At 46.7% G+C, this 20148-nt stretch overlaps 1 protein-coding gene across 4 annotated transcripts in view; it reads right to left on the reverse strand.

The window, feature by feature from the left end:
• Positions 1 to 8151: 8151 nt before the first annotated feature.
• The window catches only part of HTR3B (5-hydroxytryptamine receptor 3B), a 50090-nt gene continuing 38093 nt past the window's right edge, over positions 8152 to 20148 (reverse strand). For all 4 annotated transcript variants that reach the window (XM_017883011.1, XM_017883013.1, XM_017883014.1 and 1 more), the window contains 3 exons: positions 11282 to 11492; positions 9655 to 9837; positions 8152 to 8506 (listed from right to left, as the gene is read on the reverse strand). In XM_017883011.1, the coding sequence (XP_017738500.1) occupies positions 8271 to 8506; positions 9655 to 9837; positions 11282 to 11492 (630 nt within the window). In that variant the 3' untranslated portion in view covers positions 8152 to 8270. The remainder of the gene's footprint in view (positions 8507 to 9654; positions 9838 to 11281; positions 11493 to 20148) is intronic.

Raw genomic sequence — 20148 nt, forward strand, 5'->3', positions numbered from 1 at the left:
CTCGAGACCAGCCTGGCCAACGTGGTGAAACCCTGTCTCTGCTAAAAAATACAAAAATTAGCCAGACCTGCTAGTGTGTACCTGTAAATAGCTACTTAGGAGGCAGAGGCAGGAGAATCGCTTGAACCCAGGAGGCGGAGGTTGCAGTAAACTGAGATCACACCACTGCACTCCAGCCTGGGCAACAAAGCGAGACTGTCTCAAAAGAAACAAACAAACAAATAAAATCCAAAATAACTGGAGAGTGGAGTTGGAATGTTCCTAACACAAATAAATGATAAATACTTGAGGTGATGGATATTTCAGTTACCCTGATTTGATCATTATACATTGTATACTTGTATCCGAATATCACATGTACCCTGTAAATACATACCCATAATTAAAAATATTTTTTAAAATAAACTTGTATCTTTAATGTTTTATTCCAAATTTTTGTTTCTTTGCCAAAATACGTCAGTACCTATTTTCATAGGAAAGTAAATAATTCTCCTAATAACATACTGTTGAGTAAAACCAATGCTTCAGAAGAGAAATCATGTTCATTCTGGGGCTTTGAGTATACCTGGCACACTGCTGGGCCATGCTAGGGATAAATGTACCCAAGGTTGGAAATTTGGCACGAACTCATGTCACCAATTTGTGTTTCAGAACAGATTAATTTTAAATGACTGTATTTAAAAGGCATTGGCACAGTGGAAGGATTTTGATCTCATTTGTGCACAGTGTCCGGGAAGGTAGATTTGGGAAGAGCACAACAGTGAGATGTCCTTTGGGCACTGTGCCGACATAGGTCCCTGGGTAGATATGGGTGGGAAAGAGGAAGGAATGAGAGGAAACTTCAGCTACTGCACAAGCTGGCCAAAGCCAGCCCCACGTGCAAAAGGAGAAGGAGACTCGTGTAAGGAAGAGCTGCAAGCCGAGACTGGGCAGGGATGTGGGGAGAAAAAGAACTGCCACAGCACCTAATTCCCTTGCTCTCAGCCTGGCGCTCTCCAAAGAGGATAAGCAGGATGACCAGGAGCTGGCTGTCCACATGCAGCCTGGGTCACCAGTGGCACTGAGGAGGGATGACCATCCTGCTAGACTTACATACACCCCAGGCCTTCAAAGCCCAGCACAGGCTGTGGGAGAGGTAGAGAGGGTGAGGTAAAGGGGGAGCAAGGGACTCCCTCTCACTCAGATCTGGAGTCTTGCCTGACACAGAGGCCGCCCGCAGCCCAGCAGTTCCTTCCACCCCTGCAGAAAACCTTGCTGCAATTCCTGCTTTATGGCCTCTACCAAATGAAGCACAAACTTAACTACATCACCTCCCCGACAGGACGGGGAGGGGCTGGGGCAGCGTGCTGGGCTTCTTCAGCCCCCTAATCTAATCACTGGCGTGGGTCATTTCAATTACGGACACCAGAGTGTGGTGGGGGGTGGAGCTGCTCATAAAAGCCTCCATGCTGTTGCTTAGCTAATTATGAAGCTCTTACTGTCTCCGCAGGTAAATAACTCAGGACTGAGCAGTTCTGGCTGCTGAGATGGAGTCTGATCCAGGAAACAGGACAAGGTAGGCTGAGCTGGACAGGGCGATGGCTGAGGTGGAGCCCAGGGTCACAAATGGGGTTGCAAGGAAGGAAGCCCAGCCTTCCTGAAGGGCTCTCTGCCCTGAGGAGACAATCCACCATGGAGAAATGGGTGGATTTTACCTTAAAACCCAAGCTCTGAAGTTTCCTAGAAGCCTCAGAGCCACAGGGCAGGATAAAACTTAGACTCCACCCACTTCTACTAACCTTGCCTTAAAATGTGTAATTAGATCTCTGAGAAGTGAGAGCACCTGGGGAAGCCTTGAGGCTGAGCTGAGAGGAGGATGAATTCTAGCAAGGGCGCTTTCACTCTGGCTCCCCTCATGGCAACTCTTTCATTTGCTTCCCAGTTCTGGCTTATGCAGGCTGGGAAGTCAGACCACAGGAGACGTGCTGCATCACAGTGGTTTAAAAGGTGAAAAGCTCAGCTTCCTTTATCATAGCAGCTCCTGCTCCTCTAGGACAACTGCAAAAGGTGTGGCGGGTATCTCGCGAGGAAAGGGAGACCCTCTACCACCTGATTATTGGCAATAATCAAGACTGCAGAGGCTCAGGGAGGTCATCAGATCAGCACTCAGAAGTCATCTTGTAATATAATTGAGGCCAGGCGCGGTGGCTCGTGCCTGTAATCCCAGCACTTTGGGAGGCTGAGGCGGGAGGATCACCTGAGGTCAGAAGTTTGAGAGCAGCCTGTCCAACATGGTGAAACCCCGTCTCTACTAAAAATACAAAAATCAGCCAAGTGTGGTGGCGTATGCCTGTAGTCCCAACTACTCAGGAGGCTGAGACACAAGAATCACTTGAACCCAGGAGGTGGAGGCTGCAGTGAGCCAAGATCACACCACCGCATTCCAGCTTGGGTGACAGAGTGAGACTCTGTCTCAAAAAAAACAAAAAACAAAAAACAAAAAACAAAACAAAACAAAACAAAAAAACAGAAAGAAAGAAATATAATTGAGAGAACCAAGTACAAAGGGGGAAGATCCCTGGAGAATCCCTGACCAGCCTGCGTACTGGGAGAACAGGGTAGAGCCATGGAAAGTTCGTGCCCTTTGCTGGGAGGAGCCTGAACTCTCTCTCCAGTTCTGGGGTGTGGTAACTGGGAATTCAATTTGTGAGGTGGGAAAACTGGCTAGCAGACTCTTGCTTTGCTGAGAGTCCCTATTTCCGGTTTTTTTTTTCTTTTGCCTAGTAAATTCCATTTTCTTACCCTTCAAAGTGTCTGCAGGCCTAATTTTTCATGGCTGTATGATAAGGACCCTGTTTTTAGCTGCACTAAGGAGAAAGTTCTACAACGTGATGAACTGGGGCTGCCTGGCTGGCCTGGGAGTTAACTAAGTCTTTATTCTAGACATCAGTGAAGTCCCCAGAACTGGAGCTGTGCTTTCTTGGTGAGTGCTGAAACCACCTTGGATTCTGGGAAAGAGCAGATGGTAGGAGCGTTCACAGCTGGGAGAATCCCGTTTTTGCTCTGTTCCTCAGTTTCCTTTCTCTGTGAAACAGGAATCATGAAATGTATGAACATTTGGAGGGGCTGAGCTAAAGCTGCTCTGCAAATAAGGGCTGCTGGCACCCCATATTCCTCCCACCACATAGGACACTATTCCAGGAGGAGGTCTGTAGTGCCATTTGTTCATGATGTTGTCGAAGAAAAGAGTCAAACTCTGTAAAATATTGGAAGAGATTTATTCTGACCCAAATATGCGAGACCATGGCCAGTGACACAGCCCCCAGGAGACCCTGAGAACATGTGCCCAAGGTGGTCAGGGCACAGCTTGGTTTTGTACGTTTTAGGGAGACATGAGACATGCATCAAATACATTTAAGGTATATATTGGTTCTGTCCAGAAAGGGGCGACAACTTAAAGCCAATGGGGCAGAGGGTTTCAGATCCTAAGTAGATTTAAAAGTTTTCTGATTGGTAATTGTTTAAAAGATTTATTATCAATAGAAAGGAATGTCTGGATTATGGTAAGGGGTTGTGGAGACCAAAGTTTTATCATGCAGATGGAGCTTCCAGGCAGCATGCTTCAGAAAGAATAGATTGTAAATGTTTCTTTTTTTTCTGAGACAGAGTCTCACTGTGTTGCCCAAGTTGGAGTGCAGTGGCACGATCTCAAGTCACCCCAACCTCCGCCTCCTGGGTTCAAGCAATTATCCTGCGTCAGCCGCCCAAGTAGCTGGGATTACAGGTGCACGCCACCATGCCCAGCTAATTTTTGTATTTTTAGTAGAGATGAGGTTTCACTATGTTGGCCAGGCCGGTCTTGAATTCCTGACCTCATGTGATCCACCTGCCTCAGCCTCCCAAAGTGCTGGGATTACAGACGTGAGCCACTGCGCCTAGCCAGATTATAAATGTTTCTTATCAGACTTAAGATCTGTGTTGATGTTAATGTTGGTGCTGGCCAACTTTTCCAGAATTCTGAAAGGGAGGAGGGCATAATGAGTCATGTCTGACACCCCCTTCCCATCATGGCCTGAATCCCAGTGGTTCAGGTTAACTTTGGAATGTCCTCACTGAAAGGATGGAGTCCATTCAGATGGCTGGAGGGCCCTTAGAATTTTATTTTTGGCTTGCAATGTCATTGCTTCGGGACGCAGACCTGACTCTGGGGCTTTGAATGAGTTCTGGGCTGCAGTTGAAATTAAGGCCACTTGGCACTAGACAGAGGAAGTGTACACGGGGACCAGTTTGGTGGCCAGGCTTCACTCTTAAAGGGCTGCTTGTTAGAGGCTGATGTAAAGAACCTGGGCAATGTCACCTGAGAATGGAACAAAGGTGAGTTGCATGTGAGACGAAATGGGAAGTCCCTTTGGCAACCCCTGCCACACAAGTTTCTCTGTAAGGAGGCATGTGACAGCTTCAGTCCTTGGCCTTTGGATCCTATAATAGTGGAACAACTAGGGGAGTACCAGAGCCCATTACTGGATTCTGAAAAAGGGAGCTGGAAATCGGATCCCACACCAAAATTCAAGACTGGAGTCCATCTGTTGATAGGAAGCAGGTCTTATCTTTATTTTGTGATACATTATTTACTTTTCAAAGCATTGTTCAATACATTTTTTCATTTTGATCCTCATAACTCTGTGAGAGGGGTAGAGTAAGTATAAACATTCCCAATTTCAAATAAGGTAAGTTGAAGTCTGAGAAGTTAAGCTCATGGAGGTCCCCTGGCTAGATAATGGCAGAGCCAGGACCACGATCATCAGGACTCCTGACTCTGACACTGGTGCTTTCTCCAAGACGTAGCTGGGAAGGAGAAAGACCCCACAGTGAGGAGTTCACCACAGGCCTTTTCCTGCTTTCCTCCTCTGTTAACTGGAGGAGGAAGTGGAGAAAGCCAGAATCGACATGGATGGGAAACTAAGGGGCCACTGGGACCGTGATGCCTAACTGAGCACATCAAAGCAGAGGAGGCCAGCAGTAGAAAGTAGGAAGTGAGGAAGGAAACAGGTGGAGGTTTGTATGGACACTTCCTGTTCATAAACTTCTTATGTTCCTCATTTCATTAACAGCAGCAGTGGAATTTCATGGACAATTGGTGCTGAGCACTAACTGGGAGGTAATGAGAGAAGGAGGATGCAGGTAAAGGCTGTTTGAATTTAAATTCCTTTTCTTCGGGGGGATGGGGGGGCAGATTTTCTAAAGGCAATTTTAGTGCTGGAAAAGTTTCTAGCAAACAGCTTTTGGAGTTTTGCGTCTTCTGCTGACAGCGTTAGGACTGACGACTATCACACAGCCCACTGTGTTCTACCTGTCGACCTTTAGATGATGGCACCAGATAAGAGAGAGAAGGATGCCCAGAGACTGGGGGTCTGACCTTGGATAGATTTTGCCTCTCAGACGTGGGAAAACACACTAGATAGTTGTCCACTCATCAGTAGTGAGCTAGAATGAGTCTCCCAGCAATAGTTATTGCAGAATCACCATATGATATAAAACTCTGTATGGACCTGGGCATAGATGGGGCATTAAACCAGAAGGAGAAAATAGGGTAACTATTCTAGGAGTGTGTTGTCTATATGACAAATCACAAACACACACACACGAAGACATAAAGCATTCAAAGGGAGAAGGATATAAGGTAAGGTAAGACTAAAGGTAGAGATAAGTGGGGAGTCGGGGTGGTCAGATGAAAAGGCTGTGGGGAAGAAGGCTGTTTTGAGCAAGGATCTAGGACAGAGTTGAAATACAGATTGCCGAAGCAACAGAAGAATACGTCAGATAGAAGTAGAAGCTTGATGGAAATAAACCCTTTCCCGAAGAGGATGGCAAGCGGGTTGGCTTGGCTGGATTGAAGAGACTGTGATAGAAAACAATGGAAGAGGCAAGTAGAGTCAAATACAAAAAGAAGGCCATTTTGTGGGAGGGTTGAATTCTAATCTTAGGATTCAGGTTATGAGGCCATGATACATATTTGTCTACTAGAGAGTATGAGCTGGAAGTTGATTAGTTACCCAAGTGCCAGGGTGACCAGGACTCTCCTGTTCTGGATGGGTGAGTGAGGATGTAGATGGGAAGCTAAGGGGCCATCAGGACTGTGATGGTTAATTTTATGTGTCAACATAGCTAGACCATGGTACACAGATATTTAGTCAAACTTTATTCTATACGTTTCCAGGAAGGTAATGTTTAGATGAGATTAACACTTAAATCAGTAGATTTTGAGTAGAGTCAGTTACTGGTTATAATATGAGTGGGCCTCATCCAATCAGTTGAAGGCCTTAATAGAAAAAGACTCACCTTCCTGGAGGAAGAGGAAATTCTGCCACTTTTGGACTCAAACTGCGACTCTTCCCCAGGTCTCCAGCCTGCAGGCCTATTCCGCAGATTCTGAACTTCCTAAACCTCCAGAATCATGAGTGTTATGGGCTGAAATATGTCCCCTCTGTCTGCTGCCCACTCCCCAAAATTCATATGTTGACATCCTAACCCCCAGTACTCAGAATATGACTGTGTTTGAACATAGGGCCTTGAAAAAGTATTTAAGGTTAAAAGAGGTCACTAGGATGGACCCTAAGCCAACAACACTGGTGCCCTTGTTAGAGGAGAAAATCTGGACACAGACATGAGCATGCACAGAGGAAACATCATGTGAAAACACAGCAAGAAGACATCAGCCTGCAAGTAAAAAAGAGGGCTCAGAAGAAAGCCACCCTATTTGCACCTCGATCTTAGGCTTCTAGCTTCCAGACTGGTGAGAAAATAAATCTCTCTTAAAGCTACTTAGTGGGTAGTATTTCCTAGCTGACTAGTTCAGGGACAGTGGATTATAACTTCCTTGAAGCAAAGGACCGTGGACCATGCCTGTCCTCCCACTCCGTGCGTTGCCCCTTGTGTGTGGACTAAATAATGTGCTGGACTGGGCTTAGAAGCCTTGGCACCTACTAGTAAAATACAAAATATTAGCCAGGTGTGGTGGCATGCACCTGTAGTCCCAGCTACTTGGGAGGCTCAGGCAGGGGAATTGCTTCAACCTAGGAGGTAGAGGTTGCAGTGAGCCAAGATTGCGCCACTGTACTACAATCTGGTGACAGAGCAAGACTCTGCCTCAAAAAAAGAAAAAAGAAGCCTTGGCACCTGGGTTCTCTCCAGTGGGGATGCACTGCTGAGGAGGCACAGGAAGAGGGTGGAGGCAGCGGACTTAGCTGGGAAGTGGTAACGAGAGCCTCAGAAGGTGACGGCTATGGCAGGAATTTTATGCTCTGGTTGGTTGGTAGCAGGTTGACCATGGGAATCACATCGAGTGAATAATAATCTGTGCTGACTTATTTTGTATTCTCTGGTGTGCCAAACATAATGCCTAGGACTTAATCAATACTCTATAAAGGTTTTGTTGAATGGGCGACTGAATAAATGGCCAAGGCAGGGCTGGAAGATGGAACCATCTTATACTTTTTAAAAAACTGCTTAAGCATACATAAATGCATGTGTGTGCCTAGAAATTTTCCGGAAGAAATTACTAACAGTGGTTACTCTGGGTGAGTGGACTGGGATAAGAAGGAAAGTTAACTTTTTTACTGTACACTTATACTGTTTATACATTTTCATGAACATATGATTCTTGGATCACACAGCAGACTATTAGGTGGAAAGGCAATGAAGGCAGAAAGCCTTTTATTTTATTTTTTTTGAGACAGTGTCTTGCTCTGTTGCCCGCGCTGGAGTGCAGTGGTGCAATCATGGCTTACTGCAGCCTTGAAGTCCTGGGCTCAAGCGATCCTCCCACCTCAACCTCCCAAGTAGTTGAGAGTGCAGGCATGAGCCACTACACCCAGCTATCTATCTATTATTTTAATTAATTATTTATTTATTTATTGGTAGAGATGGGGTCTCACTATGTTGCCCCGGCTGGTCTTGAACTCCTGGGCTCAAACAATCCTCCTGCCGTGGCCTCCCAAATCCCACCTCAACCTCCCAAGTAGCTGAGAGTACAGGCATGAGCCACTATGCCCAGCTATCTATCTATCTATTTATTTATTTATTTATTGGTAGAGATGGGGTCTCACTATGTTGCCCCGGCTGGTCTCAAACTCCTGGGCTCAAGCAATCCTCCTGCCATGGCCTCCCAAAGCATTGGGACTATAGGCAAGAGCCACCACACCCGACCCAGAAAGCTTTTTAACCCACTGTCATTCCCATTCTTCTCTCTCTTAAATGCCAGCACAATTACTGAGATCAGAACACTTCAGTCTTCACACGCCGCCCCACAGTGCCCAGAGGGAGCACAGAGTAATGGTGTAGAGCCCCAGCATGAAAAGGTAGCTTCGGAAGAGCAGTCGATCAAAGCGGGACAGGAGGACCAGCCACTCTGCCTCCTGTTGGTCTGTCTGGTCCTGAGTTTGGAGATAGTTGTTGATACACTGAAGCTGCGACCAGATTTCCTTCAGGGTTCCTGGCTGGGCCGGGTGCTCTCCATAGAACAAGGACTCTGTATGATGGAGGAAAACACCCTGGGTGAGCCAGGGACTACCAAGATCCACCTGGACTTTCTCTTGACACTGATGGCCTCATCCTTCAAGGACAGTTGTGGGTGAAACTGAGCAGTGGGTTGTGTTTGGGTTGGGTACTCTCCCCACCCGATTAGGGGAGGCAAGATTGTACTGCAGGAAGCCTGGAGAACACGTCAGAGCTGTATTATGTAAGCAGGGTGTACGTGTGCTGGATCCGTTCAGGAGATTTTCTGAGCTAGAGGTCAGCCCAAATGGACTCAGTAGGAGCTTTAGGGGCTGGGATGATTCTTACACTTGTTCACATTAAGCAACTAGAATCTAAATGTACACAAGCTCCGTGTATACATGTGTGCATGTGCATGCCAGCACTTTCCTATTCTGAAATCAATGACTCAGTCACTTTGGGTAATTGGTTAAAACTGGGGATAAAAACTGACAAACCGGCCAGGCACGGTGGACTCATGCCTGTAATCCCAGCACTCTGGGTGGCCAAGGTGGGCAGATCACCTGAGGTCAGGAGTTCGAGACCAGCCTGGCCAACATGGCGAAACCCTGTCTCTACTAAAAATACAAAAATTAACCAGGCATGGTGGCACACGCCTGTAGTTCCAGCTACTCAGGAGGCTGAGGCAGGAGAATAGCTCGAGCCTGGGAGGCAGAGGCTGCCATGAGCCAAGATTGTGCCACTGCAGTCAAGTCTGGGCGACAGAGTGAGACTCTGTTAAAACAAACAAAGAGTAACTGAGGGCCTGAACTTCAAGCCAAAATTAGACTTTCAGCTGAGCGCTGTGGCTCACACCTGCAATCTCAGCACTTTGGGAGGCAAAGGAGGGAAGATCGCCTGAACCTAGGAGTTCGAGACCAGCCTGGGCAACATGGCAAAACCCTGTCTCAAAAAACCAAACCAAAACAAACTAAAAAACAACAAAATGAGACTTTCTAGAAAGCCAAAAGGAGGCAGCCTTCAGTCTCCAGAGAGATAATATAAAATGCCACAGCCAGGTTAAGAAGCAGTTGTTTTAGGTTTTTCATGTAAGCCAACGCAATACCTAGTACATCACCAACAGGAATGAATTTTTAAGGTGATCAATCCAGACACAGGAGAAGCACAAGGCTTCTCACACACCTGTTACCACAGCACGCTGGGCCCTGGGTTCCACTCTAGGCCTGTCAGCGCTGGTGTCCCCTCGAAGGCACACGAAGGGCTGCTCCTGTCCACCACGCCGCTCATCGTGGAGGAATTTGACCAACACGATGGACTTAGCTAAGCTAAGAACCAAGAAGGCCATGCAGATGCTGAAGAAGTGCCCTGAGGGAAGCCAGAAGAGGTACAGTTAGCCTCCAGTCTGAAATGCAGCATCAGATTTTTTTTTTCTTTAGGGACAGGGTCTTGCTCTATTGCCCAAGCTGGAGTGCAGTGGCGCAATCATGGCTCACTGTAGCCTTAACCTATTGGGCTGAAGTGATTCTCTCCTCAGCCTCCTGAAAAGCTGGGACTACAGGCATACACCACCACACCAGGCAAATTTTTTTTTTTTTTTTTTTTTGTAGAGACAAGGCCTCACGGCCAGATGTGGTGGCTCATGCCTGTAATCCCAACACTTTGGGAGGCTGAAACTTTGTGATCCACTTTGGGCGGATCACAAGGTCAGGAGATCAAGACCATCCTGGTCATCACAGTGAAACCCCGTCTCTACTAAAATACAATTAAATGGGCATGGTGGCGGGCGCCTGTAGTCCCAGCTACTCTGGAGGCTGAGGCAGGGGAATCGCTTGAACCCAGGAGGCGGAGGTTGCAGGGAGCGGAGATCATGCCACTGCACTCCAGCCTGGAGACACAGCAAGACTCCATCTCAAAAAAAAAAAAAAAAAAAAAAAAAAAAAAAACAGAGAGAGAGACAAGGCCTCACTATGTTGTCTTGAACTCTTGGGCTCAAGCAGTGCTCCCACCTCAGGCTCCCAAAGTGTTGTGATTAACTGGGTGTGAGCCAATGCATCCGGCTTGCTCTTTTTTTTTTTTTTCCTTCCTTCCTTCCTTCTTTCCTTCTTTACTTCCTTCCTTTCCTTCTTTTCTCTCTTTCTCTCTTTTTCTCTCTTTTTCTCCCCTCCCCTCCCCTCCGCTCTCCTCCCCTTCCCTTCCCTTCTTGCTCTGTTACCCAGGCTGGAGTGCAGTGGTGGGATCATAGCTTACTGCAGACTCAAACTTTTAGACTCTAGCAATCCTCCTGCCTCAGGTTCCTGAATAGCCGAAATCAATGACTCAGTCACTTTGAGTTATTGGTTGAAACTGAGGATAAAAACAAACAGGCCAGGCATGGTGGGCTCATGCCTGTAATCCCAGGACTCTGGAAGGCCAAGGTGGGCGGATCACCTGAGATCAGGAGTTCGAGACCAGCCTGGTCAACATGTTGAAACCATCTCTACTAAAAATACAAAAACTTAGCCGGGTGTAGTGGTGTGCACCTATAATCCCAGCTACTCGGGAGACTGAGGCAGGAGAATCACTTGAGCCCAGGAGGCGGAGGTTGTAGTGAGTATGCACTGAATGTCCTGTTGATTTTTAAAATTTTTGGTAGAGATAAGGTCTCACTATGTTGCCTAGGCTGGTCTTGAATTCCTGAACTGAAGTGATCCTCCCGCCTTGGCCTCCTAAAGTGCTGATATTACGGGCATGAGCCACCATGCCTGGCCAGCATCAGATCTTTCACAGGGGTCAGGTAAGATGAGTGTCCAGTGACCCTGAGGCTGCTTACCAATCAGAGGGGTGCTCCCTACACTCCGTGGCACCTGGTTGGACATGTTGACCCTGAAGACGGTGTAGCCCACCAGCACACTGGTCTTGAACACAATCCTGGCTTGGCAGTTGGGTGGCACATAGAAGCTCCCCAGGTCCACCAGCATGAGAAAGATGTTAGGAATCAGCAGACTCACGACATAGACCAGGGGGTGTCTGCGCATCACCACCTGGCCAGGAACAAGCGATCTAATGAAAAGAGGGTCTAGGCCAACAGACTCAGATTTGGCCAAATTCATAGCCAGGAATGCTCCCCAAAGTCCCAACATTTTTGCATAATGTGCAAAATGTGAAAAGTCTGTGTAACTTATCTTAGAAATATGTTTCAGGTTACTTTTTGGTTTAGAAAAGAGAAAAAAATCCTTTAAGTTTTACATAGAGCTAATATTAATAGTATTAATAGTTATAATAAGAAGCAGTAGCTAGCATTTACTTACCACTTGCTGTGTGCCAGGCACCAGACTCAGTGGCTCATAAACTTAACTTATTCAATCTTCACAACTTTAAAGGCTGGGTATCATTAACTTCATTTTACAAACAAGGAAACTGAGTTTCAAAGGGGTTGAATTCCTTGTTTAAACTCACACAACTGGTAAGTGAGAAACTGTTTTGAAACTAAAATCTTCCTTCTGAAACCATTTATTATGCAATATATTGTATTACGTGTGTGTGTGTGTGTGTGACGAAATTTCACTCTTGTTGCCTAGGCTGGAGTGCAGTGGCGCGATCTCAGCTCAACCTCCACCTCCCAGGCTCAAGCAATTATCCTGCCTCAGCCTCTCGAGTAGCTGAGACTACAGGTGTGCACCACCACGCCTGGCTTATTTTTTGTATTTTTAGTAGAGACGGGGTTTCACCATGTTGGCCAGGCTGGTCTCGAACTCCTGACCTCAGGTGATCCCCCTGCCTCGGCCTCCCAAAGTGCTGGGATTACAGGTGTGAGCCACCGTGCCTGGCCTATTGTATTACTTTTTGGTCTAATATATCTTCTTCCTTGGATTCTGAGCTCCTTACCGCCTGTGTGTCTATCATTCTGGGCAGGAAAACTTGCACAATTAAATTTGGAAGTTTGAAGAGGGCTCAATAACGAGACTATTTGCAAGGTGTGAGCAGGCTATAGGGAAACCACAAGATGCAGGGCAGACCCCAGGGCTTTTGGGGGACTGGGTGAGCTGTTACCACCCTTAGGCCTGAAGGAGCCAAGGGCTGGCGTGGTGACCAGACCTGAAGAGAAAGCTGTGCAGAGGCTGCCAGACAGGACCTGTGGTTTTCTCTTAGTCTGTCTGGTGTTGACTCCACTGGTGTTGGCGGAAATGGAGAGCTAAGTACCCCCACTCAGCCCTCCTCCCTCCTCCCATCTCCTGCCACTGCTTCCCCTGCCCACTCCCTCTCCCCACTGGCCAAACATGACCAGCGGTCCCATCTTTGCAAGCCACAGCTCTGTCTCCAGGAGCACAGATGCAGGGGTGGAGGAGTGGGTCTCAGTGGAGGCCACCTGAAGCTGTCCTGCTGTCCTGCACTGTCCTGGCCACACAGAGTTACTCTTGTAGCTTGGAATTTGAGTCTCATAAAATTACTAATGTTGTTGCCAATTTTTATACCTCACTTCTTTGAAATGATGATGGGCAGTGTCTTTAATAAGCACATACTCTATGCTCATCCTTCTTAAAGAGAAACGGGTGAATGGCAGGGCTGCATCCCCACTACGGCCTGGACTCTCATCTCATCCCATCTCTGGGGTAATGATAATCCCCCAAGGGGCCAAAAGTAAGACCTATCTTATAGTGGGCATTCAATAAATGTTTATTAAACAAATGAGTATTCTGGGCCCTTTGCTGTTGGATTTGGACAAAAATAACATTTGAAATCTTCCATTTCTCTGATTCACCAAACAATGAACTGCTCAATATGTATCAGATAGTGTGCTGGACACTTTCACACATATGGTGTGATTTATTTAATCCTCACTGCAAACTTGGTAGGTAATAGCCTCCATTTTATAGATTTTCGAAAGGAAAACTGAGCCCCCTAAAGTGGGTAAGTTGAGTAAGGGACAGAGCGGGGATGTGCCCCCATATCTTCTGATTCTAAGCCCAGTGCTTTTTCCCAGGACAGGATAGCTACAACTCTTGACCTGACTCAACCTCTCTGAGTCGAGTGCAGGGTTCTTATCCTTCATCCCCATCTCCCACCAGAGAAGAGTGTCACAAAGAAATGAGCCAGGGCAGAGATGAAGTGCAGAGGCCAGGGATGGAGCAGGAGGTGCTGGGGGAAGAGCTTGACTGGGGGAGATGAAACATCGCCTTACTGATAAGAGTAGGGGCTCTCCAGCCATTGGGTCTGGGCGTGTATCCTGACTCTGTGGAGCTTGGCAAGCCAGAGTTGTTTGGCATATTGTCGTCTGGCTGTTGTCATTCGCATTAAGCCATAATTGGCTGCAAAAGCCTAAACCAGAGCGTCACTCACTGCTTTGCAATAATTTGGTTAAAACACATTTCTACCAAAGTGCAGTCAACAAGGAAAGCAACAACAAAATTAACTGTCATCAGCCTGCACCCCTCTAGCTCCTGTCATCATGCAGTGACTGAGATGGCTGTGGTTAGGTGGGGGCAGGAAAAAGGGAGTCAAGTGGCCAGAGTCCATGGGGGTTTTATGTTGTGACCCAGTCTGGGCTGTTGGTGATCTAGCCTTGTGGTGTCAGGGTGAGGGGGTGACCACGCCTGCTGACTCTAGAGGGTAGAAATGGGAACACTCCCTAGCGACTTGGCAGATACTACACAAAGGGGAAGAAAAATATAAGCAAAGTACAAGAAGGCATGTTGGTTGAGCAGAAAAAAGCCCAGACTCAAAATCAAGGGGACAGGCCAGGTGTGGTGGCTCAGACCTGTAATCCTAGCACTTTGGGAGGCTGAGGCGGGTGGATCACTTGAGGTCAGGAGTTTGAGACCAGCCTGACCAACACAGTCAAACCCCATCTCTGCTAAAAATACAATAATCAGCCAGGTGTGGTGGCGTGTGCCTGTAGTCCCAGCTACTCAGTCCCGGCTGAGGCAGGAGAATCGCTTGAACCCAAGAGGCGGAGCTTGCAGTGAGCCGAGATCGCACCATTGTCCTCCAGCCTGGGCAACAGAGTGAGACTCTGTCTCAAAAAAAAAAATCAAGGGGACAGAATTCCTGAGCCCCTTGATTCCAGGTGTCTACATGGGCTAGTTTAAGTCCCCCTGGATGATGTAGTCAACCCCTCCATGCCTTGATTTCCTCCTTTTTCAAAAGCAGTTTACTTTTGCCTTGCCAAATATCTTGGGTACAACTGAGATGAGCAGCTGTGCTCGCTACAGAAAGTCCCTATGTAAAGAAAGCAAGCTGAGATGACACCTCTCCACCCAGACGCTGACACAACAGTAAGTCTATGTCTGGGACAGAGCCAGAGATGGATGGTGTGGCCCCTCAAGGTCCCTGATTTCCAAGAAAGTGCAGGTTTATCAGACTATGTGTTCCCCGAGAAATCATCTGAGGGAGAGCTGTGGAAAGAGCTAAGAGGTTAGGAGGTAGGCGGGCTTTGCAGATATGGAGCCCGTGTAGTCACACAGAGCCTGCTCTTGAAAGGGTCCTGCACTTGGTTTAGTGCTCCACTGGTGCTATTTTGAAATTCTTAATAACGTTTGAATAAGGGGTCCTGCATTTTCATTTTTCACTAAGCCCTGCACATTATTAGCTGACCCTGTCAGAAAGATAGTCCTCACTGGATGTCAACAGTAAATGAAGGCAGAGGGAAAAGACATAGGGACAAGGGTGGACAATTAGCTTCTGCTGTAACATGAAACAAAGACATCTCTCATCCTTGTTTGGCTTATAGAATGGTAAAACTAGATAGGCCTTCCAAAACCACCTCATCCATTCTCCTACCTTTAGGAAGGATGTTCACATTTCTAAGACACACGAAATAGTACATATAGTTTCGGGTTTTGGTTTTCTTCCAGAAGAAAGAACCCACATTTTTCTTGTGGTTGATTTAGGTGGCAATGTTGCCTATGGACTAATTTTTTTTTTTTTTTTTTTAGACACAGTTTCGCTCTTGTTGCCCAGGCTGGAGTACAATGATGCAATCTCAGCTCACTGCAACCTCCGCCTCCCAGGTTCAAGCGATTCTCCTGCCTCAGCCTCCTGCGTAGCTGGGATTACAGGTGCCCGCCACCATGCCCAGCTAATTTTTATATTTTTAGTAGAGACAGGGTTTCGCTATGTTGGCCAGGCTGGTCTCAAACTCCTGACTTCAGGTGATCCACCTGCCTCAGCCTCCCAAAGTGCTGGGATTACAGGCGTGAGCCATAGCGCCAGGACTAGACTAATTTTCCCTGCAAACCCAGTGTAGCCTAAAGAAACTCTAGTTCTCAGAAATGTTTTGTTTTTATTATCTCATTGGATAATCAGAGCCCTTTATTCCTTTGTTCAATAAACATTAATTGAGCATGAACAGGTTGTCTGGTACTATCCTAAATACTGAAGTTAGTACCATTAATAAGACACCCTTATCCCATCTTGTAGGATCAGGAAGCAGATTCTGGTGATTGTTTCATGAGTCTGTTGCGGGAGAGAAAATTTGCCTCAGAATGGACCATAGTCAGGGTCCATACCTGCTTTAGATCATTTAAACAATGAGATTTGGGACTTTTTGAGTTTAGATGATATTTTGGACTTAGAGTTGACACTGGAATGATGCTGTGTTAAACTTTGGGGGATGTTGGGATGGGGCTGAATGTATTTGTACGTGGAGCAGAAGTGAATTTTGGGTTGCAGACTCTACTAGGTTGAAAAAGGCCCCCAAGAATTCATGTCTTTCCTGGAACCTCAGAATGTAGCGTTATTTGGAAATGAGATCATTGGAGATGTACTAGAGCAGGATGAGGTCATACTAGAGTGGGCCCTCAATCCAATGTGACTGGAGTTCTGATAAAAAGAGAAGAGACACACATGGAGAAGGCCATGTGAAGATGGAGGCAGAAATGGGAGCAATGCATCTGCCAGCCAAGGAACACCAAGGGTTCCTGGCAACCACCAAGGGCCAGAGGAGAGACAAGGTGCAGATTCTCCCTCAGAATGCCCACAAGGAACCAACCCTGCCCAAGTGTTGATTTCAGATTTATAGCCTGCAGAACTGCAAGAAGATGAATTTCTGTTGTTTTGAGTCACCGAATTTGGGCTACTTTGTTATGGCAGCCTTGTGACACTAATACACGTGACTTGCCAAGTAATGCACAGTGGGCGAATGGCAAAGAATGGACCGGAATATGCTGCTCTGCCTTTAGTTGTGTGTCAGCGTGATATAGGATTAGGCACATCGTTTCTGGAGTCAAGTTGCCTGGGTTCAAGTCCAGGCTCCACCAGTCACTTTGCAGCCTCCTGTAAGTTACTTAACTTCTCTGCACCTCAATTCATTTATTTGTAAAAATGCAGATACTTGGAGCACCCATCTCCTAGGGATGTGAGGATTATAGATACAAACTCTTAAAATGGTGCTTGGCGTAGAGTAAGTGCTCAGCTTTGTGGATATTGCTATTGTGTCTCCCTGGGCAGATTTTGGGCATCTGTGATAGATGTCAGGAACCTTCATTTATTCATCATTATGTCCTAAGTGTTCACTATGGAGCCTGGCACATGGTAAGAACCCGAAAGATGTTCATGGAATTGTATTGGAGTCTGGTAGTAGTGCTACTTTTACTTCCAATATAATGGAAATGTGGAATTAGCCCGAATGGGAGCTATCCTCTTGAGATCAGTCTTTCTGCGGGCGACCTCTCTGCAGATCATGCAAGAAGCAGTGACTCCTGCTTCTGCCGAGTAGAAGGCATGTCACCTGCTCAGTGAGACACTGCTGTCTGCAAAACTGCCCCTACCCACAGCCCACCATTTCTAATGGACTAAAGGAGCTGGTGCCTTTAAATTCCACAGAAAGGGAAGAAAAAGCACTTTAGTTTCAGTCCATGTTCCCCATTAGACACCCTTCAGGTGTTAGCAATATTATGCCACAATTTCATTATCCATTAAAGCCAGGTAATAATAAGTACACAAAGGTATTTGGAGCCTATTGATGTTAATGAAAGAGATCAATCTAATTCAGAATGTGTGTGTGGAGAGCTCCTTGGAGATGGAATAGGCCCCAAGGTTAGCCTCTAATTGCCTCCTTGATGGTAGACCCCACCAGTACTCAATTTTGCATGACCGTCTTTATGACATAGTTGGAATTTTGACGCCCAGACTCCGCTTCATACAGAAGCCCATTTTCCTCCTCTCCAAAGCCCCTCCCAGCATTCCCAACTCAGAAAGAACAGGAAAGTTGCTGCCATTTAAGCACCGGAGTCAGAGTTTCTTGGATCTAGACTATGGGTTGCACTGGATGAGCAGAAAGTCAGTCTGTGAGTCCCAAATCACTTGAGTGACCCAGAAAGGATATCTGGGGCTCTAAATTCTCTCTCTCTCTCTCTCTCTCTCTCTCTCTCTTTCTCTCTCTCTCTCATGATCTGCTGGCGCTTAGAGGGATCTTGATCTTCTATCAAGTTTATGAGCTGCATTCAATAAGTATCTCAACAAAGTTACTCCACCTAATCTAGAAAAAAATTATAACAGAAAAAGAGGATAAAGGCATTTCTTTCCCAAATGCCCCTTTGCATTTTCTAGGACACCCTGTGGGCACCCCAATTCCTACCCAAATAAACACTTTACTTGGTGTGAGGATATCTGTGGTTGGGCTCGGTTTAGTTTCCACAGCTGTCCACCCTTTTCCATCCAACACAAGTTCCTAAATTGTATTCCTACCTCCTCCCACTTCTACCCTCATTCTTTAAAGAAAAAAAAAAAACCACTGCCATGCAAAATCAAATGCTCACCCTGCTGTTTCTGGGAACCAGCACCTCCAATAATATATTGGAGGAAACCTCCCCTCCCATGGCTGCTGGACCGGGTCCCAGGCTGTGCACAGACATCTTTGTAGGGAGAAGTGCCTGTGCTCTGGGCCCCCTGTGGAACGTAGCCCGACTCCAAAGCATCGGTGGTGTCCTCTGATAAACAATTTGTGTCCCAGAGTCAGCAGCTATGATTGCACATTAGCTGAAACTCATAGGGCATCCGGAGCACTTGATTTAGGATAAATGGCAGCAGTGTACCTCAGGCCAAGGGTAACGATGAATTTAGAATAGATTATTGCTTCTCTTGCCTTCCCTACCTGTCCCCAACCTCCTGCTGAGCAGCCTGGACTGAGACACAGCCGGCAAGTAGATTAAGAGATGGTCCTTTGCTGTCAGGACCCTGGCAGGCCCAGTGTTGGCATAATAGAATCAGGCTCTGAATTTCACATCACTGGTCAATGGCTGTTGAAGGAAACCCAGGTGCCTTGGTTGCTAAATTCAGAGTGGGATGTCCAGTATGGAGTAAGAGAATGAGCCTAGGCGCTGTGCACAGAGCAGAAATGCATGGAGGGTGAGTGAGGTTGGCAGGCAGAAAACTGATCGTCACTGAATCCACTTTTAGTCTTTCTGAAGCTGCAGAATTGCTCCTGAGTCTGGCTTCCTGCCCTGCCAAATATGATCTGTGACTCTACTCAGGATTCTCTCCCTACTCTGCTCCTGAGGACCAGGGTGGAAGCCAGCCCTGCTAGATAACCCACGTCCACCCCCAGGGCAGAAGGACCCGTGGAAAAGCTCCAAGAGCATGAAATCAAATTGCACCTGCCTCCAGCACACTTCCACTTCAACATGTACCCAGCAGGGAAGGATGGCAGTGAGGAGAGCAGAGGAACTGAACCGTGGCTCTGAGATCCAGGGAAGCCTCCCCTCCATTAAACAATCTTCTCACTGTCTCTGTTCATCATAATTAAAATGGAGATAGTATATAGAAAACCTTCAGTTGCTGTTGACGAATTAACATTTAGGGTGAAGGAAGGTGACATGTAACTACAAATAATAGCTGCTCTATGGAGAGAGAGAGTGTGTGTGTGTATGCACATGTGTGCCTGTGCATGCAAGCTCACGCCCTTGTTTACCTGCCCCATCTCTTGCCTGTGTTTGTTTCCTCCGTGCAGTGTAGGTAATGGTGTGTGCAGTGTTCTCAGGAGCGCTTGGTAGGTGACTGTGTTCCACCTTGCATGTGCTACTCCTTCACATTTCCCTTTAATGCTCTCCATTATTCGGGCTGCATTAATAATGTTTGTAGGCTGATATCTTTAAAATTAATGAGGTGTTTACTCTTAGCCAAGAAACTCATTGAAATTTAAAAAAGAAAAAAAAAAAAAACAAACTTGCTTGCTTTCCTTCCCTTTTCCTCACAAGAAAAGTGGACAAACAGCCCACATTGCAAGCTTTGCTTAAAACTGAGCAGAATTCTAGGCAAGAACCCAAAGCCCACTATCAGGAGGGTATGAGTTGTGATTAGCTACTAGCCAGCATTATACATCAGTCAGGTTCAAACCACAGCTGTGTCTAAGAGGCCCAGATTTAACAAGAGCTTTGCTGGAAAGCTGTGTACACCTTTAACCAATTGAGGGATACCTCTAACCTCAGTAATAGTTCCTTCCTTCCTTCCTTTCTTCCTTCCTTCTTTCCTTCCTTCCTTCCTTCCTTCCTTCCTTCTTTCCTTCTTTCCTTCCTTCTTCCTTCCCTCCCTCCTCTCTCTCTCTTTCTTGCTTGCTAGCTTTCTCTCTCCTTCCTTCCTTCTTTCCTTCCTTCCTTCCTTCCTTCCTTCCTTCCTTCCTTCTTCTCTCCCTCCCTGCCTCCTTTCTTTCTTTTCTTTCTTCCTTCCTTCCCTCTCTCCCTCCCTCCCTCCCTTCCCTCCCTC

This window comes from Rhinopithecus bieti, unplaced genomic scaffold (genome assembly GCF_001698545.2).
Source record: "Rhinopithecus bieti isolate Rb0 unplaced genomic scaffold, ASM169854v2 scaffold_11964, whole genome shotgun sequence".
Lineage (NCBI taxonomy): Eukaryota > Metazoa > Chordata > Mammalia > Primates > Cercopithecidae > Rhinopithecus > Rhinopithecus bieti.